General features: G+C 50.9%; 9 protein-coding genes across 9 annotated transcripts; 5 read left to right on the top strand and 4 right to left on the bottom strand.

The window, feature by feature from the left end:
- Positions 1-13: 13 nt before the first annotated feature.
- On the bottom strand, positions 14-619 carry BKA67DRAFT_661139 (uncharacterized protein; the record flags this gene model as incomplete). Its single annotated transcript, XM_046107765.1, has 2 exons — positions 14-385; positions 467-619. The coding sequence occupies 2 exons, from the start codon at positions 617-619 to the stop codon at positions 14-16; spliced, it is 525 nt and encodes a 174-aa protein (XP_045956676.1).
- Positions 620-2,578: 1,959 nt separating this feature from the next.
- BKA67DRAFT_354957 (uncharacterized protein) lies at positions 2,579-3,503 on the top strand. Its single transcript, XM_046096384.1, has 4 exons — positions 2,579-2,655; positions 2,738-2,777; positions 2,855-2,951; positions 3,003-3,503. Exons 2-4 carry the CDS (start codon positions 2,775-2,777, stop codon positions 3,440-3,442), a joined length of 540 nt encoding a protein of 179 aa, XP_045956675.1. The 5' UTR covers positions 2,579-2,655; positions 2,738-2,774; the 3' UTR covers positions 3,443-3,503.
- A 1,228-nt stretch (positions 3,504-4,731) lies between these two features.
- BKA67DRAFT_573778 (beta-lactamase superfamily domain-containing protein) lies at positions 4,732-6,959 on the top strand. Its single transcript, XM_046103379.1, has 3 exons — positions 4,732-5,401; positions 5,458-6,408; positions 6,567-6,959. Exons 1-3 carry the CDS (start codon positions 5,083-5,085, stop codon positions 6,611-6,613), a joined length of 1,317 nt encoding a protein of 438 aa, XP_045956674.1. The 5' UTR covers positions 4,732-5,082; the 3' UTR covers positions 6,614-6,959.
- A 5-nt stretch (positions 6,960-6,964) lies between these two features.
- On the bottom strand, positions 6,965-16,290 carry BKA67DRAFT_693533 (putative polyketide synthase; the record flags this gene model as incomplete). Its single annotated transcript, XM_046109251.1, has 3 exons — positions 11,762-16,290; positions 8,604-11,663; positions 6,965-8,526 (listed from the first exon to the last, which is right to left on the bottom strand). Exons 1-3 carry the CDS (start codon positions 16,170-16,172, stop codon positions 6,965-6,967), a joined length of 9,033 nt encoding a protein of 3,010 aa, XP_045956673.1. The 5' UTR covers positions 16,173-16,290.
- Positions 16,291-17,171: 881 nt separating this feature from the next.
- Positions 17,172-18,348, top strand: BKA67DRAFT_538206 (zinc-binding dehydrogenase family oxidoreductase; the record flags this gene model as incomplete). The annotated part of the gene is made up of 2 exons (XM_046100444.1): positions 17,172-17,746; positions 17,808-18,348. 2 exons carry the CDS (start codon positions 17,172-17,174, stop codon positions 18,346-18,348), a joined length of 1,116 nt encoding a protein of 371 aa, XP_045956672.1.
- Positions 18,349-18,610: 262 nt separating this feature from the next.
- BKA67DRAFT_593868 (putative estradiol 17 beta-dehydrogenase) lies at positions 18,611-19,677 on the bottom strand (the record flags this gene model as incomplete). The annotated part of the gene is made up of 2 exons (XM_046104987.1): positions 18,611-18,744; positions 18,798-19,677. The coding sequence occupies 2 exons, from the start codon at positions 19,675-19,677 to the stop codon at positions 18,611-18,613; spliced, it is 1,014 nt and encodes a 337-aa protein (XP_045956671.1).
- Positions 19,678-20,723: 1,046 nt separating this feature from the next.
- On the top strand, positions 20,724-21,317 carry BKA67DRAFT_354041 (uncharacterized protein). Its single transcript, XM_046096383.1, has 2 exons — positions 20,724-21,182; positions 21,235-21,317. The coding sequence occupies exon 1, from the start codon at positions 20,887-20,889 to the stop codon at positions 21,160-21,162; it is 276 nt and encodes a 91-aa protein (XP_045956670.1). The 5' UTR covers positions 20,724-20,886; the 3' UTR covers positions 21,163-21,182; positions 21,235-21,317.
- BKA67DRAFT_693531 (uncharacterized protein) lies at positions 21,157-23,032 on the top strand. Its single transcript, XM_046109250.1, has 3 exons — positions 21,157-21,182; positions 21,235-21,435; positions 21,502-23,032. The coding sequence occupies exons 2-3, from the start codon at positions 21,254-21,256 to the stop codon at positions 22,745-22,747; spliced, it is 1,428 nt and encodes a 475-aa protein (XP_045956669.1). The 5' UTR covers positions 21,157-21,182; positions 21,235-21,253; the 3' UTR covers positions 22,748-23,032.
- Positions 23,033-23,036: 4 nt separating this feature from the next.
- BKA67DRAFT_627121 (putative cytochrome P450) lies at positions 23,037-25,472 on the bottom strand. Its single transcript, XM_046105558.1, has 4 exons — positions 24,806-25,472; positions 23,894-24,664; positions 23,374-23,834; positions 23,037-23,316 (listed from the first exon to the last, which is right to left on the bottom strand). The coding sequence occupies exons 1-4, from the start codon at positions 25,021-25,023 to the stop codon at positions 23,078-23,080; spliced, it is 1,689 nt and encodes a 562-aa protein (XP_045956668.1). The 5' UTR covers positions 25,024-25,472; the 3' UTR covers positions 23,037-23,077.
- Positions 25,473-25,634: the final 162 nt, after the last annotated feature.

Raw genomic sequence — 25,634 nt, 5'->3', positions numbered from 1 at the left:
ACTCGCCGAGAACCTACTCCTCGACCTCTGTAGCCTCCTCTTTGACTTGATCAAAGCCGATCCCTGCGCCACTATTGCGATCTTTCTGGAAGATGACCTGCTTGCCATTGGGGACTCGGACTTGCACATCACCTTGTAGACTGACGGGCAACATGCGATATACCCATCGACCGACAAGGAATGTGGCAAAAGCCCAAAGCCAGACGACGATGGCTATGCTGACGGTGATGAACAAGATCGGGACGAGGACGAGAAGGGCAATGCCGACCCAGAAGAAGGAGAAGGCAACGGCGGAGATGACGGCGAGGGCGACGGTCGAAAGGGAGAAGGAGATGAACAGGCCGATCGGCAGAGCAGAGAAGAAGAGTTGGGAGACTATGAAGGCCTTGAAGAAAGGGATTAGCTCAGTAGCCCATGGCGTTCCGCATGGGCAGACTGGATGGAATCGCAGGTTGCAATTACATACAAAGAATGCAGGTTTCTCAGTTGCGAATTGGGTTGTCGCATCGTAGGACTTTTGACGGCGCTGCGGACTGATTACACGGTCTACCTGTCGCTGGCTGAAGGAGTATGCACGTTTTGCATGACCCTGCATGCTTGCGTCGCTGTTGGGTGCCATTATCGAGGACGGTGGTCGATACGTGACGTGTGCGGGTATGATATTGCCTATTGCCTCTTGCTGCCAGTGGATGATGCTCTCAGCTGAGGATGCTCTCCGTGAAGCATGAGAGCTTGCATGGGTGCAGAGCCCGTCGCGGTTGTACGACGACAGCGTGACGCGTTGTACAGCAGCAGCTCGCGGAAGCAGCCAGCAGGAAGCAGCGTTCCACCTAACCTTAGACCAAGGTTAACTCAGTAACCCTTCAGTTACAGTAGCTAACTTTAGCGATGGCTTGAACCACATGCTGACTACGGTGGGCCGCAGAGAGTGTCCGTCCGTTCTCACCGTAGTATGGCCATGCCATTATGGTTTGGGTGGAATGCATCATATATCAGTCGCTGACCAAGTCCTCCTAGTGTAGGAGTTTGTAAGGGAGAACGAAACTTCGTCCTGCATTTACAGCGATGGCTTTTGAACCGGTTTGCATGTCTGCCGCATCTCCCCGTACGGATCCGCACCTCGGGCACTAATCGCATTGATGCGGCCCCTGGCCCCTGTGTTCCAACCCCACTATGTGAAAGGGTTAGGTTGATATTTGGACAAGTAGCTGAGTAAGACAAGCGATCGATCCTGTCCGGTCCGTGATCGAATGTAGTGCAAGGCATACTCGACCAGGGCGAGGACCATTAAGCCTCGCAGATTCGGAAAAGACCTGCATCTTTTGCAATTGCTCACAATTCATAAGATATTCGTCTTTGGGTTGTTCGGTCGGGATTGTAGTCTGTCAAAACTGTCACTATTCAAATGGCATTTGTGAAATCTTCAGAACAACCGAAGCACTCCCCGCAATCAGCTAAAATGGCTTACCGGATTGTGGAGCAATTCCGCATCACCGACGACGACAACAATAGTCAACCCCAGATCATGATCAGCCAAATAGCACCAATTTCAGACTTGTCGTCTTAGAAAGGCCGAGCACGAATGATGTTACTTGAGTATGTCGGCGCCTTATAAACTCCCCTTCCCCTGTTAGATAGTGAATAAGACCGGCGGCAAAGCTGTCCGTAATAGCCTTGATATGCTGCCATTAATGCAAGGAAGCTATGCTTGGTAGTGAGTTGGACAAATAAGTGGCTCTACCGTGATTGGCAGTGGTGTCGGTATAGGGAAGGATAAGCGCTAGAGCCTTCAAGCGAAGGCCACACATCTGACCTTATTGTTCAGTCAGAGTATAACCTTGAATTAAGAATGATACAACCCGTGTATGGCTACACCAGTCGCGGCACTGAAAGTATTGGTGCTGTATATGCATTCATCGTCCTAGGCAACGTCGTTTCCTTGACTACTTATTCAATATACAACTATCTCCGCTCATGGTCTGGCGATCTTCTACAAACATCACCACAATCTAGCATTGACTGGCCGGTGCAATTTTTGCCCCATGCTTTCCACGTAGACACGGGAGAGACTCATTCATGGCAAGCGCCCCGCGTTATCACGATATGCCTACCTTACGCAGAGGGATGCGACACAGGACTATGCACCTTCGACGTTAATGATCAAACCACCGCAAAGTACACAATTACAGTTGACATTCTCTGTTTATACAATCTAGTGAAATCGAGTTCGCCATTCCTGGACTTGACCAGACTAACCGTCACCCCATCGATACCTCCCATAATTTCGGCTGCATTTGCAATCTTCAATGGAGTTGACGCAACGCTGTGCCTAGCCGAAGCGCAGTGCATAAATTCCACCATCACGCCTCGCCGGACCAAAGTCTACGGGCTTTCCAGTCAGTCCAAAGCGGGAACTCGTTCAAACCGGTGCCTGGTGGTTTTGCGGGTTCGCCACGGCCAATAACACTAGACACTGAGTGGCTAAATATCTGGAACCGTGGAACAAATCCACAGAAAGGGACAGACTACATGGGCAACCTGACAACATACTTTCTTGACTTCTTGTCGCCCCATGGGTCTGAAAAGTCAGTGCCCACGACGTGTGTAGCCACAGGACTCGCAAGCGGTCTCGCCGAGGGGCTCTCAAGGATACCGGTGAGTGTCTAGCTAGCGATTTATCTCGTCAACTGCTCACCTCTGATGTGCTCTTTAAGCCTCTGACGGACTTCTCTTCCAGATCCTGCGACGAGCCTCGTCAGGATCCATAGAGGCAAATGGTTGGCCCCCTCTGTTCATGGAGAGAAAGATTCCATGAGCAAGCTTAGAGAGTCATCACTAACGCCAAGACTGATAGTATAACTTCGACATATATTCCATAGCCAGCGCAGTCCCAAGCACGTTGATGGGCTCGTTGACGGACATGGACATCTTCGCAATATTCAACCGGACAGGCAAGTTCGTCCCCCAGCCGGGCAATTGGACAGCTGTCAACCTCACAGAAGCGAAACCTCATTTCACCTACTTTGTATACGCCATCGAGCGTCAGATCTATCTCTACACTTTCTGCAGCGTAACTGTGTATCTAGCCTTTGTCATTTTGTTTTCGTACGTCGCAACGGTGACTGTACACATGCTCATCATATTGTTTGGGCGAAAGTGGACCAGCAGGGCATGGCCGGGCCTGGGCGAGTTCCTTGTTCTCACCCTTCATTCCCCACCCTGTGTTACGCCTATGGGTGCGGACATACTCACTGGGAGTGGTGGTGTTGACTCGGCTAAGACCTGGACACTACAGGCCACAGTTCGAAAGTTAGGTCATGGCAATCGGATTGGCTTAATAGTAGAAAAGCCCAACTGGCGCGATGATGACAACGGTAATAACCTTGTACGGAATCGTGTTCGTCTAGACTGGGCTTTATCTTTCAGTTATTATGAACAATAATATATCTTTTTTATTCTTAAAATAAAAAAGGGATACGTTGAGGAAGAGGAACCCGAAGGGACAAGCCAGATAAGCGTAAGGCTCCCAGCTGCTACGTGAGGTAGCGAGCTAGAGCTGCCAGCTAGATACAGAGCTCATTCACCACCGCAGAAAAGCCTTCGAATCCATCCTTTTCACCACTTTCTACCAACCCCTCATACTTCGTGCCGATATTACTACAGATACTCGTCAGCATCAACTGCGTAAGCGAGCAGATCGGTGTCGCCTCAGGTTCGATTAGTCTTGCGACGGAAGGCGTCAAGCAGGCGGTAATCACCGACAGCTGCTGCATGACCTTCTCAATGTTGACCCTTGGTAAACTGCCCGAGGGTACACAAAGACAAGCACCCATTGCCGAGAGCGTGGAAGGTGTTGAGTAGAGAGACGTCGAATGAATATGAGAAGAAGTCGATTAGTCTAGCATTTGGACTAAGTCCAAAAATGCCTGGTTGATGATGCAGAGCAGTGGTGATATTTGATGGGTGATGATTACTCCTTTCGGTTTACCGGTGCTGCCAGACGTGAAGGTAATATAGAGCATGTCTGATGGTCCGATTATAGAGAGTGCAAGCGAGATATTCTCCTCCTTGTGCAAATACTGACACATTCTTGGACCGATGCTAGTATTTGTCTGAGAGCCTCGTATGCCCCTCTTACGCTGGGTGACTTGCTGGGGCCAACAGGCTACTACAGAAACACGGCAAGGCCATGCATTCTATGCTAGTTATAGCTGTCACAGGTGTATGTCGTGTCACGTAACAATGGGGGCGCATTCTTTCTTGTTCTTGCATGCCTCGGTGGTATTTTAAAGAGTGATAAATCTTGCTGGGCTGCACATGACGCCCGAGGCCCAGGGCAGCCCGCGGGATTACCTGCAGTCCACCAGCGGGTCGCGGAGCTGGAAGACGAACGACGACATCGGCAGCCTGTCCCGTTTTATGTTGGGGGTTGGACCTCGGAGTGGAGTCCTGCTTTTTCTTTTTTTTTCTTTCTCTTTTTCGTTCATCTTGACCTCGGGCATGCGTGTGGAGAGAGACAGACTAGCTGATAGGTGTTAATTTTCCTACCCTTTAGAGTAACCCCTTTTCTTAAGAAGTGTTAGGTGCATGCGACTGGCAGAGGAGGATATCCACTTAAACTCAGAGCCCGAGATGTCTCAACCTCCTGGATGACATAGCCTCTGACTTACCTGTCAATGAATACATATGCCCATGTGACACGGTTGAAATACATAAGCTATGAATGACTGAAGCCAAGGCAATTGCCAAAGCTCCGAGATGTGGATCAATGCCACGCTTCCTTCAGTATTGTAGACAAAGTGAAAAGAGCACAATAAGACACGCTCGCCGCACTATAACATTTCCAAATAGTTCATGATATCTTCCCTATTAATAGCGTGAGTTGATCTTATCCATGAAGGTCGCTGCCATGGGCATCATATTGCCCAATCGGCACTAGCGCCATTGGGACCAATATTCATTGTATCTGGCAATCCGTGCGCTGTGTAACAGGCAATCACAAGCATAAATGCCTGGGCTTGCTGCTGCCTCTGGCATGCTTGCCCCTCCGTGACTTACAAACTCGCCCTTGCTACCTGCCGAATGAGTTACAGCAGCTTGCAACAGAACGCCATCCGTTTCCACGATTTGACTTATTCATCAAACCTACGCAGCTCAAGCCTCTACCGCCTATTCGGGAGACATCTCACGACGGCGACACTTCCCGTCATGTCAGTCCCTACAGCCAAGGACACCTACACCTGCACCGTCACTGTAGACCACGGCACAGCACCAGCCAAGGGCGCCAAAGCACACCACGTCTACGATGATTCCGGGCGTCTTATCCGATTCAAGAACCCCTGCCCATCATTCGGCAACTGGAACAACGTTTCGCTTTGGGGCTCCGCCGTGCTTTACTTTGGGTAGGCAATTTCTTACCTCTTCCTCCTGGTTTATCGGGTTTGACTCACTGTCTCAGTAACCGCCTGCGAGGAAGGCTCCCCGTCCCCGACACGTCCATCGCCAAGATCCCTACGGTGAAGGCGCAATTCCTACAATCTCGCACGGCGGGGCCTAGCACGCTCCGAGCAACGTGGATTGGCCATGCAACCTACTTCGTAGAGTTCCCTTCGGGCTTCCGCGCCTTATTTGACCCCGTCTTCGAGGAGCGCCATAATTTCTTCGCCCCGAAGCGATTCACGGCCCCTGCCTGTACGCCGAGTGCTTTCCCTGCTCTAGACGCCGTCTTCCTTAGCCACAACCATCCTGATCATCTCTCGTATCCAACTGTAAAGGAGCTCATCAAAGCATACCCAAAGGTTCACTTTTTTGTTGGGCTTGGGGAATCACCAAAGTTACGTGAACTCGGTGTCCATGCTGTGACCGAAATGGACTGGTGGGATGACGCCGTGGTGACCCTGGAGAGGCCGGCTGCGAGCAACGAAGAGCCGAAGCATATCACCGCCGAGGTCTCATGCCTGCCCAGTCAGCACGGCACAATGCGGACTCCTTCCGACAAGGACCACACGTTATGGGCGTCTTGGGCTGTCACGTCGGGCGACAAGTCTTTGTGGTTTGCCGGTGATACGGGCTATAGATGCGTCCCAGATGGAATGGAGGAATTTGGGCCAGGCTTCGATGACTTACCGACGAACCCGCACTTTGCACAAATCGGCGAGCTTCGGGGACCATTCGATTTGGGCCTGCTTCCCATCGGCGCTTACCATCCGCGTATGATGTACAGCCCAGTCCATGCGAGCCCCTATGATGCTGTTGAGATCTTCCAAGACACTAAATGCATAAAAGCCTTGGCCATGCATTGGGGAACATGGGCGTTGACATCTGAACCTGTCAACGAACCCCCGGAAAAGTTGAAGGAAGCATTGGAAATGAGGGGCATTGCTCAAACTGGTATCTTCGACGCCTGTGCTATCGGTGAAAGCCGAGAGTTTTGATTAGTTTCTTTAGCTTTAAGCAGAAGTGTATAACTAAATGCAAGGGAGAAATAAATTGACCTGACAAGCTGCATGAAAAGGAATACTGTAATGCTTTACTATACTTAATTGCTCGACGGCCGATAAACTCACGAATATGGGAACAGACAAAGCATAATAATCAGTGCAACATGTATTGAACTGGAGTGGAGGAGCTGAGCCCTGACTACCGGTCAGTGCAGGATCCCTTCTGACAAGGGAACACTTGCATTGTCCTCGAAGTGAAGATGAACACGTTTCTGATCTCTCGAAGCCGATGCGAATGATACCAAACTGGAATGGTAGAACTTCATAAATGAAAAAGGTGATGACCTGGGGACTTTCCCCTTCGGCCTGCGACCACTACTAGCAAAACCTCCTCGAATTGTGGGGCCCCTATCCAGCTCAATGACACAATCCCATACCAGTAGCACACATAATACAGAGCCACTAAGCCCCATTACAGTCTAAATCTACACTACTTGACTGCAATACGCTCGAATTAATCTCCTCTAAGCTATCTGTTTCAGAAGTCTGGGATAGTCGGGCAAGTCCGGATCATCCATCATTTCTACCAGTGCAGACACTGCCGGATGGAGACCTTCTGCCTTGGCCTTGTCGATCCACTGATCTAGGGGGAGTACTTGAAATGGTTTTTGGCTAGGCTCCTCCAAACCCATGTCCTGCAATCGGTTTAAAAAGATTATCCTGTCACCCACCTGATGGACAAAGCTGATTTCTCCTTTCTTCATGCGCTCATCGGGCTGTACTACGCGCGACACTAGATCTGAACAGGCGTTCTGGACGCTGACCAAGTCTAGAGCCCCGCGATTCCGCTGGATCTGCGGGACGGTCTTGGTCTTTGCCGCATAGAATAGCAGCGCGTTCACCCAGTCCAACTCTGCCTTGAGCCCCTCGGCATCCATGCCTTCCCGTATAATCGTAGACGGCCGGTGTATGCACACGGGCCATTTACCTTTATACAGCGCGTGCGTGCGTTCTAGGAGCGCCTCGCACGTCCATTTCGCACTGGCATAGCCAAATGAGCCATCAGTCGCGGGTAGACGGCATCCAGACCCCATTACTGACACGGGCGGGAAGGCTGCTTGGTCGTAAAGCATTGCTAAGCCCGCTGATGATACATAGTGAAACGGCACTCGTCGTGGAAGGCAAAGCTTCACCAATTCTATGGTAGAGCCGACGTTGGACGTCCACAAGTCTTGGTATCTCTTCATGTGAGATGTATCGGCGCCATTGTGGATAACGACATCGGCACCGGAGAATACAGCGGCCGCTTGAGCAGGGGTAAGGCCTAGTAAAGGGGACCTGAGGTCGCCCTCGTAGTACTCAATGACCTCGGATGGAGGGGGAAGCTCGTCCTTCTCCAGATGCTGGGCGAGATTGCGGAGAGCGATGCATATGATCTTCTGGACTGAGGGTTGCATGGATAAGTACTTTACTAGGTGACGACCGAACAGGCCACCAGCGCCCGTGAGGACAACAATGCGGGGCGGCACAACAGACGTTGGAGACTCAAAATCTGATGGAACATTCATTATGCTCGTGGGTGGCCTGGACTCGACTTCCCAATTTATTGCGTTGTCTTTGTTTGTCGCCGTCACTTCGTTCATTCCCTGATGAGTCTTCCAACTTGGTTGGCCGTTGGTCGAGGGTGCCACAACAGAGTCGTCGCCATTAGCGTAACCTTTAGTATAGCCGTTAAGGTTACCCTTGTCCTGGACATTCGTAAGAGAAATTGGATCTGCGCTGCCGTTCGAGATGAATTGCTGCTGAGAAACCACCACCGTTGTCTCGGCTGGTTCAGGTTGGTCATTGAGCTGTGGCACCAGTTCTCGCGGCACAGCCGATATGGCGAATTGGAGGAGATCTGCCATGGTCTCGTTGCTCATGATCTTCAGCACAGGCACACCAACTTGCATTTGCTTCAGGAACCATGACCGAATATTCACCGAAACCAGTGAATCGAGACCAATATCGCTACTGTGAGACGCCATTAAGTCGTCATCAGAGATGGTTACTTGTAGAACATTGCGTAACATGTTCGTAAAGGCATCTGTGTGTGCTATAAGTAATTTTCCGATTGCGGCTAATCGGAGACTGGCAGACGTTAACAAAAAGGGGTGAACTTACGTTGGACAGTCTCGAAGCATTCTTGCTCCGTCTTGCAGAGAAGAAGAAGGTCCTGAACAGACGTTGCATTTGAGGTAGCTTCCGTCCCATTCCGGTTGTGATATTCAGACGATTCCTGTTCGTCTGTAATGAAATAAGAAAATTTGGGATCAGACAACCAGAAAGGTGCATTGGTTGCATGGGCAGGGACTAGACTGAGGCCCGTTGTGATTTCAGGTCCGTGAGAATCCAAGCGACTGGCTTCAATACCTTCGCAAACAGACTGAACAAAGTCATCCTCTGACATTCGCATCATCCAGTTGTTCTGTGTGATGCGATCCCACGTTCGGCGGGAATCTCGCTCCATGTAGCCCGCCCCGATGATTGCACCGCCGTTGACAGCAGCGGTCTGCAAGCCGCGTTTCTGCCGCTGGGCTGCTAGACTGCACATAAAAGAATTGGCTGCTCCATAGTTGGCTTGACCCTTGTTACCAATTATGGTATTGATTGATGAGGTAAAGACCAGGAAGTCAAGGCCCTTTTCAGCGAAAATCCTGTCCAGGTAGATGCTGCCATTGACTTTAGGACGAATTACATCCATGAGCTGTTCATAGGACATGTTGCTGATTGCCACGTCACGCAGCACCATGGCACCGTGTATCACTCCTTTGATTGTTGGAAGAGTCTCACATATTTTGCGATGGGCTGCCTTTAAGGCCGCTTCGTCAGTCACGTCGCATCTCATGATGGTAACGATGGCTTTACGACGCTTGTGCGCTGCGATCCACTCGGGATCAATATCCGGGTTTCTGCTCGTCATGACCAAGTTTCTGACTCCCCTGCTAATCATCCAATCGGCTAGAGAGATGCCCAGGGCACCGGACATACCAACGATCCAGTATGTGCTATCACCCTTGAACATGAGACTTGCATCTAGCCTAGTTGCCAGAATTGGCAACGTAGACACCTTTCCTGTCCAGTCAACAATGGATAAGGGATCAAGAGGATCTGTTGGCGTTTGCACAAGATGTTCAAGCGCAACAACCGGCAGAAGAGATGAGGCAGAGTGGTTCGCCGTTTGAGATTCCGCAGACCATTGTTTCTTGGCGTGTGCAAAGGCGTTACGTATGGTCTCCGTCATTCTAATACACTCAGAGGTATTGCTTGTAATATCAGCAGTCGACGAAAAAAGAGACTTGGCCGTGAGTATAATTGCGCCAGGAGCCTCAAAGCTCGAGATAGTTGCCACCTCGCTGTCGTAGCTAGTGGTTTCATGGTTGGTTAACCCAAGAAAAGCAGCCGGAGGCTCGTCCAAAGCCAAAATGTCTTTAATTTCAGACGAACCAAGATATTTTGGAAGAGTAATCCATGAGGTAGGCGGCGATATATCAGCGCGATCTGTAACATATACCACATCAATCTTCTTTTCGTCGGACTGTGCTGCCAAAGCATCGGCGACAGGGAGCGGAACGTTATGTGCTAACAGTGTGTGACCACTAGAGAGGCTATGGAATGCTGTCAACGCAATTATATGGGCGGTCACGACGGACAGAGTCTCCTTCAGGGAGAGACCCTCTATGTTGCTACGGATTACCTGTCCATGGGGAATTCTGATAATTGAGGAACGTGACGATGCCAGTGCTATGTACGAGTGCTCAGTGTCTACCTCCACGCCGGCGACAATATATCTTCGCCCAAATGATGTCTTGATGGCCGATATTGTCGAATATAGGGTGCGAATTTCAAGCCAGCCGTTGGAAGGCTTATAAGCATCTAACAACTCCAATTCGTATCGAGTCAATTCTCGTAGCACGTAGTTGCTGCTGCTTCCCAGACTGGTTTCGTATTGTAGGCTGAATACAGGGGCTACTTCTGCAGAGCTTGGTTGGATCTTAGTTGGCCGACGTCCAGCGTTGTATCGGTCGTTTAGCTCCGCAATGAAGTTGAGCCTCGGTACGAGAAGACGATTTTGATCATCAATGACCAACTCAGGCTCAACGGTCCAGAAAAGGTCGCCCCCGGTACGATTCTCCTTTTTCAGGGCAAGTGAGCCATGGAGGCGGAGAAGAACTTCTGCCAGAGCTTTAGGGTTCATCTCTTCTGGTTTCGAAACATCCAACTTCTGCACGTCAAGGCCAGATATCTCGTGACCTGCGCATCGCGCAAAGGCGACCATCATGTTGGCAAACGGCTCAGAACTTTGCCGACCACTGGTTACCCACAGAGCTGTCTTTCCAACCTCAAACATCTTTTGAAGTGCATGGAATCTTTGGGGTGTGATGTCTTTGAAAATTGGGGAATCTAGGTCAGTCAAGCTTACGACAGTCGACTCGTCATTTGCAAGGCTGTAGTCGACTTCCTCGACGTTGCGGAAGCGATACGTCTTTATAGCGTATCCCTGCATCATAAGAGCTTCCAGTCCGTCAATCAGGTGTAAGCTACGTGCACTTTGCCCACCAACCAGGATCAGCCTCTTTATCGGAGACACCCCGGCATGTACTAGGGATGTTATAGACGACAGAGGATCTCGCAAGAAGTTGACACGAGGGTCGATTGCTTGCGAGACAACGGGGAAAACATTGAATATATCCTCGGCAAAATTAGAGGTAGAGCTTTCAATGCCTGAGAATCCCGAGGACCGGAGTAGACCGTCCCATTCGTTGACAGATATGAGCGGACTGAGTACGCGGCCTTTGGAAGTGCCGACCCACCAACCGGGCAGAGTACCAAATATGAAGCCGCTGGTAGCAGTGCCGGCGCCGTTGTCCGCTCCCTCACCCATGGCAAGGAAGCCTCCAGGTCTTATGAGTTTCCTCAGGTTATGTAGACTGCGATCAAGATCGCCGGTGGCATGGATGACGAAAAAAGCGATGACTAGGTCATAGGCCCCTTCCTTGAACCCTTGTAGCGTAGGATCCGTCTCAATGTCGAGTGTTTTAAACGTCATCTTGTTCTTGTATTTAGAGAAAAAGTTTGAAGCAGTTTCAAAGAATGCAGATGATATATCTGTGTACGTGTATGACGAGAACTTGTCGCCGATTTCATCCAGGATAGCCTTAGTAGCTCCTCCTGTCCCGGCACCTGGTAATATGCGTCAGCCGGGGCCGTGCATGTATGATGGAATAGCACTCGATATCAAAAGGTACACAAGTTCTACCGGATAGAAAGTCATTACTTACCAACTTCCAATATTCTTAAATGCGGATGTCGGTCAACAATTTGCTTCACAACACGAGCAACCCAGGCCGCCAGGTGCTTGGTAATGGTGCCTTCAGCATAGTAACGATCCAGGATATCGCTTCCATCGTGGCGAAATTGTTGGAGCATGGTGGTCTTGCCCTCGAAAACATTGGGCATTTGCGTGCCCACCAAGTGCATGATCTGAAAGTCAGGGAGGTCCATATGGGGTTGACAGGCGTCCGAAATGCTCTCGACTGTATCCTGGTCCCATTGAGCCTCCCACCAAGCATGTTTCCTGCTTTCGACCAAATCATAGACATGCCGGGCGTGGTTTAAATACCAGTTGGTAGGGAAGGTGGTGCGTGCCGGGTGGTTTTCTGGCACCTCGCGATGGAACCTGCGCAAATAGAAGGTAGCAACGCGTTCCAACAAGCGTGCCTTTCGCCGAACTTCGGCATCTTCCCAGAGGCCACGTGCTGCAGCCACACCGTCCGGTTCACATGGGACCCAGTACTCTTTGCTATACACGGGCCGATTTACTTCTCCGTTCACTGAGTCCCCAAGGGGCAGGAAGGATACGCCTCGGACCTGGACGGCTGCGTGCGGAGGCGTCGTTGTCTGACTGCCAGCGTAGAAGTTGATGGTAGCAACAATGTTTCGAGCTGTCTTTTGACCCAAACGCCCGAAGTCAATGGACGCATCTGCCAGCGCGAAACATTTTTCGCCGACCTCCCCCGACAAGCCGTCTTGCAGAGCAGCTGGATTGATCCGTATACGACGAATGGTTGTAGGGAGATGCAGAGTGCGGAGTTCTTCGTCGTACGGGTAACTGTAGGCTAGGAAAGCGGATTGCAATACAGCATCTAGCGTAGCTGGATGGATCAGTAACGATGGGTCTGACATTTGCGTCTGAACCAACGCCGTTGCCCAGCCACGTTTTCTCTTCATCGAGGTCAAGGATTTGAAATAGCCCGTGAAGTTATAACCGAGCTCGTCCAGCGCGCTGTAAAACCGCTCCGGCTCAACCTCGATCATGTGCGGTGGTTCAGCGCCACGCTGAGGCAGTAGCGATGCAGATGCTTCGCCGAGGCGAATTTCCACCTTCGAGCTGGCTGCCAAGGTCAAGTTGTCAGAGCCAACATCTATGGCAGCCGCATAAGTGAAATTGGTCCGGATCAGATTGCTATCATGCTTGTCCCTGGTAATATCGCTCATCTCGATGAGCACCTCGATGCCCGCGTCGTCTTGATCAAAAGGGATGGCCTGATGAATTAAAAAATCGGACATCTCTACAAGACGCATGGTGCTTTCGCCAGCAATGATTTGTGCCGCATCCATAGCTGTAGCTAAGTAGCCCGCAGCAGGAAAGACGGTTTGTCCCTGAACCGCATGACCCGAAAGCCATTCCAGCTCGCTCACTCGCAATAAGTTACGCCATCGCATATGGTACGGAGCGCTATCAGGTGTTTCATCGCCTAACAGAGCATGAACGGGAGACGCTCTCAACCGTGTCTTGCGCGACCACCGTGCTTCATGCCAGTACCTAGTCTTGTGGTTCCATTGATACGTGGGCAAGCCTTTAACTAGACGAAATGGGTGCTCCGTGTCGTCATGACTACTCACTGCGCGCTCAAACCCATCAAGGTCGATGACGTTCTTGCCCAGGTGCGACCAGAGGAAACCAAGAGCATCCGAGAAAGCCTGCGTAGCACTCAACTTGCGAGAAAAAACCCCATGATATGGTATGTCCTTGCCCAGAACTTCCCGAATTGTCTCTGTGGCTGGGCCTTTAAGCGCTGGATGGGGTCCTACTTCTAAGGCCAGACTGAAAGAGCTATTCTTAAGAGCCGTGCTAAGAGCTTGGGAGAAGAGGACGGGTCTGGTAAAGTTTTCGGCCCAGTACTCGCTGCCGAGTCCCTGAAGTCTCTCTTTCGGGTCCAGCACCTGGCCCCCGTCAACGCTGGAGAACCATACACATGCCTCTGCGGATGCGGGCAACTCAGGCTTGATGTCCAAATTTTGTAGAGCGCCAACATAGGGCTCGTAACAGGAGAGCATGTGATGGGAGTGGTAGGCTTTATCGACCTTCAACCGTCGGTTGAACTTATCTTCGTCGATTAAAACGTCCTCTAGTTCGGCGATTGCATCTGCATCACCAGAAACAGTTACGCTCGATGAAGAATTGCTAGCTGCCACTGCTACACGGCCGACGAACCGCTCATCGGCACAGAGACTGTCCATATCTTCCATGGAGCTTCCCACAGCCAACATGGCACCCTTGATGTCTGGCCGATTCCGATTCACCGCTAGTGAGGCAAGCCTGCCACGGTAGTGTGCAATCCACATGGCATCGCGGGCTGAGAGGTAGCCTGCGGCATACGCTGCCGCGATTTCTCCTGACGAATGGCCTATGACGGCTGAGAAATGCACGCCCGCGAGTCGCAGGAGATCGACCAGAAGTATCTGGAGCGCGGTGCAAAGTGGCTGTGAGAGCTCAGCCTCTTGCACCCGCGATGATGAGCTGTAGGCTAGCAGCTCCTCCACCAGAGACCAGCTTGGCCGATCTTCTTCAGGTATCTGCGTTAGATAATCCTCCAAATCTTGTATTCTTTTGCGGGCTGCTGGGGATTCCTCTATCAGAGAGGCACCCATGCGTGGATGCTGTGCACCTTGGCCAGTAAATACTCCCAAAATTCCTCCAACCTTTTTGCTCTGACGAGTACCAGAGGACAGCGACTTGATGCCAACTACCAGGTCTCTATTGATCTCGGTCTTTTCTAATTTGGATTTTATCAGACCTCTAAGATCTTCCAGCGACAATGCAGCAAATGAAGCACGATACTGGAACTCTGAGCGGCGCTGTCGCAGTGTCCAGGCAAGATCTTGAGGTTTAACGTCCGACACGTTTCCTTCTAGATAATGTAGATAAGATGATAGAATGCCGCGAAGGGAGAGCTCAGAGAACGCGGAGAATACGAACGGAGTGAATAACGGCGTTGACAAAGACTTAGAGGGGAGAGGTGGCGCAGCTAAGAGAGAGTTGCCAGTTGATGAAGTCTCATAGCTTTCAACGATGGCGTGCGCATTCGTGCCGCCGAAACCAAAGCTGTTTACGCTGGCCCGTCTCACTTCCCCCTTTTCAGTTGTAGGCCAGAGCTTCTTAGTTCGTAGAATCTCAACATTCTTATAGAATGGGGCTACATTCGGGTTGAGTTCATTGAACAATAAGTTTGGAGGTATACATCCTCGTTGGAGAGCGAGGGATGCTTTGATCAACCCAGCGACACCAGCTGCGCCTTCTGTGTGGCCGAGAATGGTCTTGATAGAACCCACGTAAAGTGGATGTCCCATGCCGAGCGTCGTGGGTTCGTGGAACACGTCTCCGGACTTGGACGTAAAAAATGCAGTGTGAATAGCCTCTGCCTCTATTGGGTCACCCGCAGGCGTGCCGGTGCCGTGAGCCTCGAAATATTGTGGCCGGTCTTTTGGGTTCAAAAGGTCGAGCCCCGCCTTTCCGTAGGTATTCCGAATTAGAGATACTTGAGCTGAGGCACTTGGTATAGTGATGCTGGCAGTAGCGCCGTCTTGGTTGAGTCCCGTCTCGCGAATAACAGACTCGATGTGGTCGCCATCCTCCAGCGCAGCACTGAGGGTCTTTAGAACAATAGCCGCAACACCGTCTCCTCTCGCATACCCATTCGCTCCTTGGTCCCACATACGACTGCGGCCGTCCGGTGACAGCATGTTGAGCTTACTCTCGATTATGAAAGGTTCAGGCCCGATCAGCAAATTTGACCCACAAGCTAACGCTACCCGACATTCGCCGGATCGCAGCGATTGAACCGCCATGTGTGCAGCTACGAGACTAGAGCTACAGGCCGTATCAATTGTGATGGAGGGCCCATGCCAGTCGTAAAAGTATGAAATACGGTTAGATAGCATGCTTTGGCCAGTCCCGGTAGCGAAGTACCTTGGTATGGTCTGGTGGTCTCGTAGAAGCATTGTAGCATAGTCGTTGAACATCACACCGACATACGCGCCTGTGTTGCTGCCACGCAGGTTGGAAATTTCCATACCAGCTGACTCTATGGCTTCATACGTCACTTCTAGTAGAAAGCGTTGTTGTGGGTCCATTGCCTTTGCCTCGACGGGCTTCACGCCAAAAAACTCGGCATCAAACTCGGCCACGTTTTCGTTGATGAGGTAAGCATGCCGTACGTTAGTATGTCCATGATGGTCGGCGTTCTGATGGTAGAATCCGTCCGAATTGAAACGGCTGAATCCAATCTTCTGGAGAAGATCCGGGGTCTCTTCCAGAATATCCCATAGCGTCGATGGCGAGTTGGCACCGCCAGCAAAACGGCAAGCGCTGCCAACTATGGCAATGGGCTCACTCGGACAACGTGACATACCTAGTGCCCGAATTATACAGTGGATTGACTTTGACTCTCCTGTTTTTCTAATATGTCTGGAAAGCAGAGGAAAGCCTGCGCAAGATACAGCGGGCACTTGTACCGTTTCTACTCAGATTTGAGCGTCTTCTAAGATTGCTGGCAAACTTGGGCGTTATCAGAGTTATCATTCATCCAGTGACCAGTGACCTGAGTCTCGACGTCACCAGATAATAAAACTACCTATAATACAGCAAGCTTAGATATTGAGCAGAGCGGTTGCTGGGGGCTGTACCGCTCGGTTGGAACCATCACCCCCCTTTTCCCACTCCCCTTCTCATCACTGCCCTTTACGACGAACCGTTTCTCTCTTCACCACATATTCTGTTCTTTTTATCCCTTCAATTCTTGTAGGCAGTACTTACTAGCCTTGTGTAGGTCTTCTGGTTTTGGCGCTTATTACGATCTTAGTGGAGGGCCCAATGTGATCCGTCGATGTAGCTACAACTGACGCCAGATTGACCTTCTCTTCTCGACAGGCACCCTGGATACCTCTGTACCACGGTGCAATCAAAGGGACATTGAAATCAAGATTTCTAGGCCGAAAATAGTCCGTTGCAACCCAAGTCCCACATCACCCGAAGGATATACCTGGTCTGGGGCGTAGGTAACAATAATCATGGGACTCCCTTGCACCGGCCGGTTGCACATGGAAGAATCTAGAGAGACGATCTGTTAGCAGAGCTGTATATCCGCCACGAATGGTTGTATCGTGCATCTGTACCGGATACCAAATCCTACGCTAGGAGTATGAGAGTCTGAGGGGATGGCAGGTAATGCAGATCTCCTCCAACCACTTGCATACCTAGGTAGCTAACCGCCCAGAAGGAGCCCGAGGCGCACCAAGCCACCAGTAATCGGGGCAACTACCACTTAAAGCCGTTCGAGGTCAGGCTAGCATTTTGAAATCTCACCAAGCTTGCTCTACATATCGTCTTTTACCTGGCCACCCGTCAATATGGCGCCTCCGCAAGTCCAGACAGCAATAATCCAGGCGGAACAGGCGGAATTTCCGGCAGACTCTCTCGCTGTGGTGGTGTCCCACAATGTGCCGGTCCCTACCTTGACTTCGGCAAATCAGGTGCTTGTCCGCGTCTTGGCCGTGGCCCTGAACCCTAGTGACTTCAAGATGATCAAGTATTTCCCCCGGCCAGGAACCAATATACCGATTGGTTGCGACTTTTGCGGCGTTGTCGAGGACACACGAGGTGACAGTGTACTGGCGTCGTTCCCCAAAGGCACTCGAGTCGCCGGCACTGAGTTTCCCTATGGAACGATGGTTGGCGGGTCGTTTGCTCAGTGGCTCGTTGCCGATGCCAGCCAGCTTCTACGCGTACCCAATAGACTGACTGACCTCGAAGGTGCTGCAATCGGTGGCCTATGCTGGGGTACCAGTGTGGTTGCACTCTTTGGCGACCCAGATGCGCTATGTTTGCCTGGATCGCTGACGCAACCAGCAGAGAAGAGTTACCCTGTGCTGGTATACGGCGCAGCAACTGCCACAGGTACAATGGCATGCCAGATGCTGAAGCTGTAAGTTGCTTGCCACCTAGTCAGCACCCCACCTGTGCTAACAGAGTATTGTCGCATATAGGGCTGGGCACACACCGATTGCTGTAACGTCAGTGGAGTCGGCGCCCCTGGCTGTCGCGTACGGCGCAGTTGGCTCCGCACCCTACACGTCGCCTGCTTGTGCCGCGACGATCCGCACGATGGCCCCTAATGGAGACCCAATTCGTCACGCCTTAGATTGCATCACGACCCCGGAATCCGCAGCGTTGTGTTTTGCCGCTATCGGTCGGGCGGGAGGACGCTATGCCTGCCTGGAGGGGTTCAAGGATGAGTGGCGGACCCGACGTGCAGTTCGGACGAAGGAAGTCATGGGCTTCGAGGGCTTTGGACACAAGGTGGCGCTGGGCGACAACACATATTCCCGCGACCAAAACCTACAGTTGTATTCCCAAGGACGTTACTGGTCCAGCGAAATGCAGGCATCGTTGGACCAGGGTCTTATCAAGCCGCATCCAGTGCGGGAGGTCCATGGCGAATGGGAGGGCATCATCGAAGGCTTACACATGCTACAAGCCGGCAAGGTCCGCGGGGAAAAGCTTGTAATTCGCCTAGGAACCATCTGAAGGACTTCATACAGCTCCTCGGCCTAAAATCCAAGAGCAATGAGACTAGAAACCTTGCGGAAATGAGTACATATGTAGTTACATTGGCGGCTAGGCTCACGTATGCTGCATGGTCCAAATTTGTGAACAATTCAAATAGGGTAAGAAATGCGAGGCGTGGAATTGGGGGCTAGAATTGTATAGCATAGCATTCATTGCCAAGAAACTTGTCGTTTGTACTGCACTATCACAAGCAGCTAAGCGTGGCCTAACCGGCCAATCATCACAAGAAATCCTTAACTTGCTGTTCGCTCCACTCCCAGAATTGCTGCGCGTTACCATTGCCGCCTTCATCAGCAGGAAGCGTTGCCTTTGGGAGGTCGGGTCGGATTGGGGCAACTCGTCCCCAGGGGATGACTGAAGATGGTCAGCTATCGTGCTCATCATTTCAACGGGCTCAAGTGACTTACTCCATTCTTTGGTCCAGTCCACTTTCTCGTTGGTTACTTCAGGTGAGAAGCCCGCATATAGCTGAGTATATACCCCGTTCATCACAGGGTAAACGATTGCACCGGCGATCAGCTTCAAAGCCGCGCCTTGGTCCCTCGCAAGCTCGGTTTTGATGTTGCCTGGGTTAATAGCAGCACTAACGATGCCGTCGGCCTTGTGGCGCCGGGCGTACTCGACAGCTAACAGCCAGGTTGCGGCCTTGCTAATACCGTAGCGATCAATAGGCTCTCTGGGTATATGGTAGTCGAGGTTGTGAAGATCAATGCCTTGTCCTTCGGGGGCAAATGTCTCTAAACCAAACGAAGAGAGCCAGACGACACGGACTGCATTGCTGCCAGCAGGCTCCTCCTTTGCAGCTGCCACCAGTGCTGGAGTCAATTTTTTTGTGAAGAGAAAAGTGCCAACGCAGTTAACACCCAAGGCCAACTCGTGTCCTTGTGCGGTTGTTGTTGGAGATGTCTTGGGCCCCGTCATGACTCCCGCATTATTGAAAAGAACATGAAGCTTGCTCTCCGACAACAAAAAACTTTTGGCTGCAACTTGGACGTTGGATAGATCAGCTAGATCCAGATGCAGAAATATCAAGTCGCCTCGGGCCTTGGGTTCAGCTTTCTTGATTTTGGCGATGGCCTCGGTGCCCTTCTTCTCGGAACGGCACGCAGCGTAGACCTTGGCACCCCTGGCATAAAGGACCTGGGCCAGCGCCTCGCCCATGCCACTGTTGGCGCCCGTCACAACATAGACCTTGCCCTCCAGGTTCTTGGGTATGTTCTGGTCGGTATACTGGGGCTTGGGTGGGAAGAAATGCGTCCACGAGAACTGCTTGCTTGGCCCCCCCATGGTGGTTGGCAACTGGGCTTCGTGACCGGTCGAGGATTAAATCAGACAATGCAGGCACGCACATAGCCTGAGCAAGCGAGCTTAACGACAAAAATGCGACACGATGATGAGCCTGTATCGGTCGACGGACCTGGAGCTTGTTTGATTCTTTTATCGAGCGAAGGGGGTGGCACCGCACGCCGTGGGGGGAAAGGGATAATACTGAGCAGGGTAGCTTCCCCACGGTTTGCTGCTACCCATGTACTAGGTTGGTTAATATAATACGAGGTGTCGTATAAGTATAACAACATCTCGGTAGGTAAGTTCGGTGTGCTCAAAGCATACGCGCCACTAGTGAATGCAGCCTTAATATCTTCTCAGCATCTCATCAGTTAGGCCTCCACAAAAGTTCCTAGCTCAAGTAGTGTAGGTATTTTCGTAGGTTGGTAGGTGACTAGGGCGCTGCGTACGTCCATGGGTACCCTCATGTAGCGAGGGTAGTACAGGATGGCACCGTCAGCCAACAGCCCCCAAATGTCTTGAGCCAGCAGATCTGAATTCCCCACCTTGCCCGCCGCCTCTCGTGCGAGCGAAACAAAACTGCGTATTTGCATGCTGGCATGCAGTGTCGTGTAACGGCAAGGGCTGAACCGTCTGCAACATACATCGTACGAGTACTTATATTATAATTTTATGCGAGGCTGGTTTGCTCCCAATCAGGCTTCGTCGTAATTACTGTTGGTGCACACTTACGCATTTTGTTTTATTGTGACACGCATAGTAGCATTCGGGCGCGATCCTTTTGGACGCACTAATACGGCACGTAGGGAAGCATCGTCTCTGTAACACAGCATGTATACTGGCCTCGCATAAACCCACCCCGACAGCCATCCACCAGGACATTCAGGTCAGGTAAGCCGGCGCTTTGCACTTGGACACCCTCGCTTATGTATTTTTCGTCTTTGCCTTTTCGATCTCTTGATCATGTATGAAATCACGTATCTGCAACGCATAGTATGGGCACATTGCTGGAAGATGGGAATCCAATGGTTGTCCCACTGCCAACGCGTTTTTCTATTTCAAGAGGAAGCGTTAACAAAGTGATGTTGGTGGGGGCGAGCAGAACAGTTGTTTTAAGTAGAATATAAGGTGCCATTCTCTCGGCACGAGTGGAAACAGCTGTAATTGCAGATTTTCAAAGGATTTGATAGACTCAATCATTCGGGACTCATGGAGATGGCCGCCCATTTTGCCTCCGCTACTGTGCTAAGCATGGTATTCGCGCTCATTCTTGCTGCACCCCGAGATGGAACCACTTGCAGACACCTCCCAGGAGACAGTGGATGGCCCAATAGTACCGCTTGGTCTCAACTCAACCAGACCGTTGGAGGTCGGCTAATTGCCACTCTTCCACTAGGAAGCACGTGCCATACGAAGCCATTCTTGGACTACAATGAATCGAAGTGTGAAGCACTCCAATCCGCATGGACTCTAACAGAAACTTAGTACGTGAGCCTGGCTCACCTGTAGGTTGGGCAAGACAAACGATTCACGGATCTGGCTAATTGGTATATGCAGTCTTCCGCATCCTGCAGAGATGATGAGCCCATATTTTCAAAATCAGTCGTGTGATCCATTCACCCCTTTATCTCAAGCTTGCGAGCTTGGCAACTACGCATCATACTCCATCAATGTCACTTGCGTCTATGACGCTGTAGCAGGTGTGCATTTTACCCGAGAGAATAACATACGGCTGGTCATGAAAACAACAGGTCATGAGTGGGTAGCTTATTAGCACCAGTCCCTTTCGATAACATTTTCTGCGAGTGCTAATGAGTGGAAAAGTTATATAGGAAGATCAACTGGACCGGGATCGCTGTCACTTTGGATGTGGCATTTGAAAACAGCAGATCCCATCTACGACTATCAGAGCTCATGGTATTCCGGGCCAGCCATCAAGATTGGAGCAGGCATGACTGCTGCAGAAGTGTACGCGGCTGTTGTCGCTATAGGTTACAGAGTCGTGGGTGGTGAGTGCCCCACCGTTGCCATTGCGGGCGGCTACAGTCAAGGTGGTGGCCACTCGATGCTGAGCACGGCGTATGGAATGGCTTCCGATCAGGTCCTGGAGTGGGAGGTGATCACTGCAGACGGCGAGCACCTGATAGCAACCCCAGAGAAGAACACGGACCTTTACTGGGCACTTAGTGGTGGTGGAGCAGGCAACTACGCTGTAGTTTTGAGCATGACCGCCAGGATGTACCCAGACGGTCCTGTGGGAGGCGCCTCGTTGAGATTGGCCAATACCAATGAGACGGCCTACTGGGAAGCAGTTTCGCAGTGGCTCCAGCTTTCGCCTGGATTCGTTGGCACCAGCAACACCCTCATATTCATGATACTCAACTCCGTCTTCGAGGCCTTCGCTATCACGCTGCCAGATCAGCCTTCTTCCAACGTGTACACCCTGCTAGCTCCGTACACTAGCAAACTGAAAGAGCTAGGGATCGAGTACAATTTGACGACTACCGACTCGGACAATTACTATGATCACTTCAACACTTACCTCGGCCCGCTGCCTTATGGCTTCTCACCGCCCTACACCACTCTCATAAGTCGGCTTATACCAAAATCAGTTGTCTCAGATGCAAAAGCCACAGATGCAGTGGTTGATGTCGTTCGACAGATCGTCAGCGATGGCGTTTTCCTGGTGGGGTGCGAAGTTCTCGACGTGCAAAACACAAGCCACCCTGACAACGCTGTACAAGCGACCTGGCGCGAAGCTGCCATTGGATGCACGATGAACTCGTATTGGAATTTCACAGCTCCGTTGGAGTCTAACTTGGCTGTGAAGCAGAAGATGGTGGATACCCATGTACCTGCCTTGGAGGCCGTCACACCTGGAGGTGGCGTCTACATGAACGAGATGGACATTTGGTATCAGGGAGACTGGAAAGCAAACATTTATGGAGACAAATATGCACGGCTGCTGGATATCAAGCACAAATGGGATCCGTCTCACCTCTTCTGGGGTGCATTCGCCGTTGGAAGCGACGAAATGGCGCTTGATTCAAACGGCCGGCTATGTAATTAATTCATCTTTGTGGCCTCCTTAAGTGTAACTATATACTTAAGTGTATTCTCTAATGCTTTATCCAAGGTCATAGAGGTCTTGACCTAATCAAAAACCATTAACTTATGCTCAAGACGGGTCTCATGTACAGTAACCTGGTGGTAATGTACGTATATACTATGTACTTGAATACGTGCGCAGAAAAAAAAATAGATCTCCCAACAGGTTTTCTCTACAATGAAACACCCTTGACGACCCAAGAACCATTCATTGAACTCACTGAAAAGGGATCGTTTTCATTTGGAGAAATCTCGTTGCTATATATATACGGTACGTATGTAAGAAGACCGTCTAGCTCGATAAGACTACTTGTGAAACTCGCTTGCACCGGATTTTCAAGTCGCGGTCTGGAGGCATGGAGCCTACTCCACTGAAACGTCTGTCGCCTTCTCCCGGCCTGTCTGAAGCTGTCCCATCCAACTTGGTCCACCAAACGGACTCGATCTCAAAACGGCTGATGAACACCGCAGTCGCCACAAAAATCAACCGCTTGGCAAGGTAGCGACCAGGGCATATGTGACGCCCACCACCTGCAATTATCTGGGTAAGCTTAGGTATGCGGATGCACAAATTGGCGGGGCACTTACCGAAAGGAAAATATGAGCTTGGGCGACTGGCCACGGTGAAAGCCCGTTCTGTCACTACCTCACCCTGCGCATTCGTTCGTTCCACCCACGTGATATGTCTCTCAGCCCAGAATTCCGTGACAGGGTGTTCCTCATTTTTCCAGTCATCCTCGTCGTAGTGAGCCATGACCATGGGGACGGACAGCAGAGACCCTTTAGCGACCGTGTTTCCGTCGATATTCATCGATTCGTTCACGTGACGGAGGAGATTGAAGTTCATGTGCAGTCGGAGTACTTCAGTGAAGATTGACTGCATCAGTGGTAACTTTACTAGCTTGTCGACGTTCATTCGTCTCTCTCCCGTCTTCGGGTCTGTCGTAAACACCGTGGCCAGATCCTTACGAATGAGCTGGAGAATACCGTTGTCTTTGAGCATGTAAATAATCATCCACATGGTTATCGGGATTGAGTTCGTGCTCATGCTGTGCCTGGGGTTAGCAAGGTGGTGGTGGTGTTCTGAGAAACTGCGAGCACTCCTTACCCAAAGACAAACATTGACAGCGATCCAGTTGCAAATTCGTCACTGAATCCATTTTCCTTGATCCAAAAAAGTACCTCCCGGTTGATACGGGCACCAAAGTTTGGCTCCCAGTTGGAATCGACGGCTGGGCCATTAACATCAAAGTTAGCCAAGGCGCTAGCTTTCCATTTGCGGATCATGTCGAAGAAAGCTTCCTGCTTTTTATAAGGCTTGGCATATAGCCAGCCAGGTATTCGAAGTGCAAGCACAGGTATCTGGCTATCGAGTTCCCAGAAGGCCTGAATGAGATTCGGGTTAATCTCAAATATTCGTGGGCCAAACGTGGCCTCGGTATAGCTCCCCATAACCAACTGCTTACAAAAGTCAAAGAGACTAATAGTAGTTAGCTTGTCAACTGCGAAACATTCTTCTAGCCTCCTAGAATAGCATTGAACAAGATGCTCTGTAATTGGTTGCAAACAAGTGCCTCTCTGACTCATCCATTTGGTGAACAAGTGCTCGTATCCCTGCCAGATACGCTTCTCTGCCGGAAGGTGCTCATGGCCTGGAGCAGGTAGACGGCCACTGCCTGACAGGTCACGGGCAAACCGTCTTGCATCTTCTTTGGGCATACGATAAAACACTGGGAAGAAAAAAGAAACGAAGATTGGCTCGGTGCCAAGTCGGTGGGAGCTTCCAAATACAGTTTGGATGTTCTCCTGGCCGCGTACCACAAAAACACGGTTGTTCACTAGGTTGAACTGAGCAAGTCCTTTCTTGTTCAAAATTTTCCTGTAAAAATGACAATACTGTTAGATTTGTTATAGATTCAGAGATTCTTCTCAGGAATAACGGCTAGGGGATAGAGCGCATGTAGATGATATAAACACGTCAAAATCTTTAGCTGGTGAGACAGAATGTAGTGGTACTTACTTGACCCTATCCATAAAGCAATCATTCGCCATGAAGTACTGGAACGTGTTGAAGACACATGGAATAGGGTCTCGCAGACGTGGAGCACCATCTCCATAGCAACTCCCGAATAGATAAGGCACAGCAAGTAAGGCTATAATGCCCAGCGCCGGTACTCCTATTCCATTCTGCTGCACAAAATCCCACCCATTAATCACAAAGTCTTGAATCCACCCCATGGCAAGGAGTGTGAGATGAGAATGTTTGACTATAGATCTGCAGGGTCGAGGTGCGCAGCTCTCCCGTGATCTCGATAAAAGGCAGCTTTCCCGCAACTCAGGTTCGTGTCTGTCTAATCTACTGAGCTACCCGGAAATCTTGGGGTGCGGTTGACTGAACAGCCCACGCGGCATTGAAAGCGAATAGGCAAAATCCAGTTATGTATGCGGTACTGCGGCCAAACCTATGCCTGCAGCGTGCTGCATGCAACGCTATGGGCTGATGAAAATACAACGTGGGGTAGGCACTTGGGGCTTAATCCAACAATATGCACTGCATAGGCCAGAGGATATTAATTACCTAGGGAGCTTGCCTAATTATACGCGAAAGGACCTCGCATAACGGAATCTCGGACCGACTCAAGCAACAAAATGAGCGTAGCAAGTTACGACGTACTGACGGAGTGGGGGCTACGCTCGGTGAGAAATGGGGTACGACGCGCCGGCATCCAGAACGCCACAATCCCCAAAGTAGATCTTCACACCTCCTACCTAGTCTAGGTCGCTGTCAAGCTTTCTTTCATCGCGGGGCCATAAATGGATTTCGGATAAGTTTGTCCCCAAGGAACCTC

The sequence above is a fragment of the Truncatella angustata genome (genome assembly GCF_020726525.1).
Source record: "Truncatella angustata strain MPI-SDFR-AT-0073 chromosome Unknown BKA67scaffold_6, whole genome shotgun sequence".
Classification (NCBI taxonomy): Eukaryota; Fungi; Ascomycota; class Sordariomycetes; order Amphisphaeriales; family Sporocadaceae; genus Truncatella; species Truncatella angustata.
The sequence above is the reverse complement of the archived record's forward strand: the minus strand, read 5'-3'. Positions and strand labels throughout refer to the sequence as shown.

What these genes read in the sequence shown, in the direction of transcription:
- BKA67DRAFT_627121 (XM_046105558.1), bottom strand. Translation starts at nt 25,023, where the DNA reads ATGGGGTGGATTCAAGACTTTGTGATTAATGGGTGGGATTTTGTGCAG. An exon ending in TGCTTTATGGATAGGGTCAA is followed by an intron (nt 24,665 to 24,805) that starts GTAAGTACCACT and finishes TCATTTTTACAG; the next exon opens with GAAAATTTTGAACAAGAAAG. An exon ending in CTGTCAATGTTTGTCTTTGG is followed by an intron (nt 23,835 to 23,893) that starts GTAAGGAGTGCT and finishes CCCCAGGCACAG; the next exon opens with CATGAGCACGAACTCAATCC.
- BKA67DRAFT_693531 (XM_046109250.1), top strand. Translation starts at nt 21,254, where the DNA reads ATGATGAGCCCATATTTTCAAAATCAGTCGTGTGATCCATTCACCCCT. An exon ending in ATGAAAACAACAGGTCATGA is followed by an intron (nt 21,436 to 21,501) that starts GTGGGTAGCTTA and finishes TGAGTGGAAAAG; the next exon opens with TTATATAGGAAGATCAACTG.
- BKA67DRAFT_354957 (XM_046096384.1), top strand. An exon ending in CGCAATATTCAACCGGACAG is followed by an intron (nt 2,952 to 3,002) that starts GCAAGTTCGTCC and finishes ACCTCACAGAAG; the next exon opens with CGAAACCTCATTTCACCTAC.
- BKA67DRAFT_354041 (XM_046096383.1), top strand. Translation starts at nt 20,887, where the DNA reads ATGGAGATGGCCGCCCATTTTGCCTCCGCTACTGTGCTAAGCATGGTA.
- BKA67DRAFT_573778 (XM_046103379.1), top strand. Translation starts at nt 5,083, where the DNA reads ATGAGTTACAGCAGCTTGCAACAGAACGCCATCCGTTTCCACGATTTG. An exon ending in CTCCGCCGTGCTTTACTTTG is followed by an intron (nt 5,402 to 5,457) that starts GGTAGGCAATTT and finishes CTCACTGTCTCA; the next exon opens with GTAACCGCCTGCGAGGAAGG. An exon ending in TGGTATCTTCGACGCCTGTG is followed by an intron (nt 6,409 to 6,566) that starts CTATCGGTGAAA and finishes CGATAAACTCAC; the next exon opens with GAATATGGGAACAGACAAAG.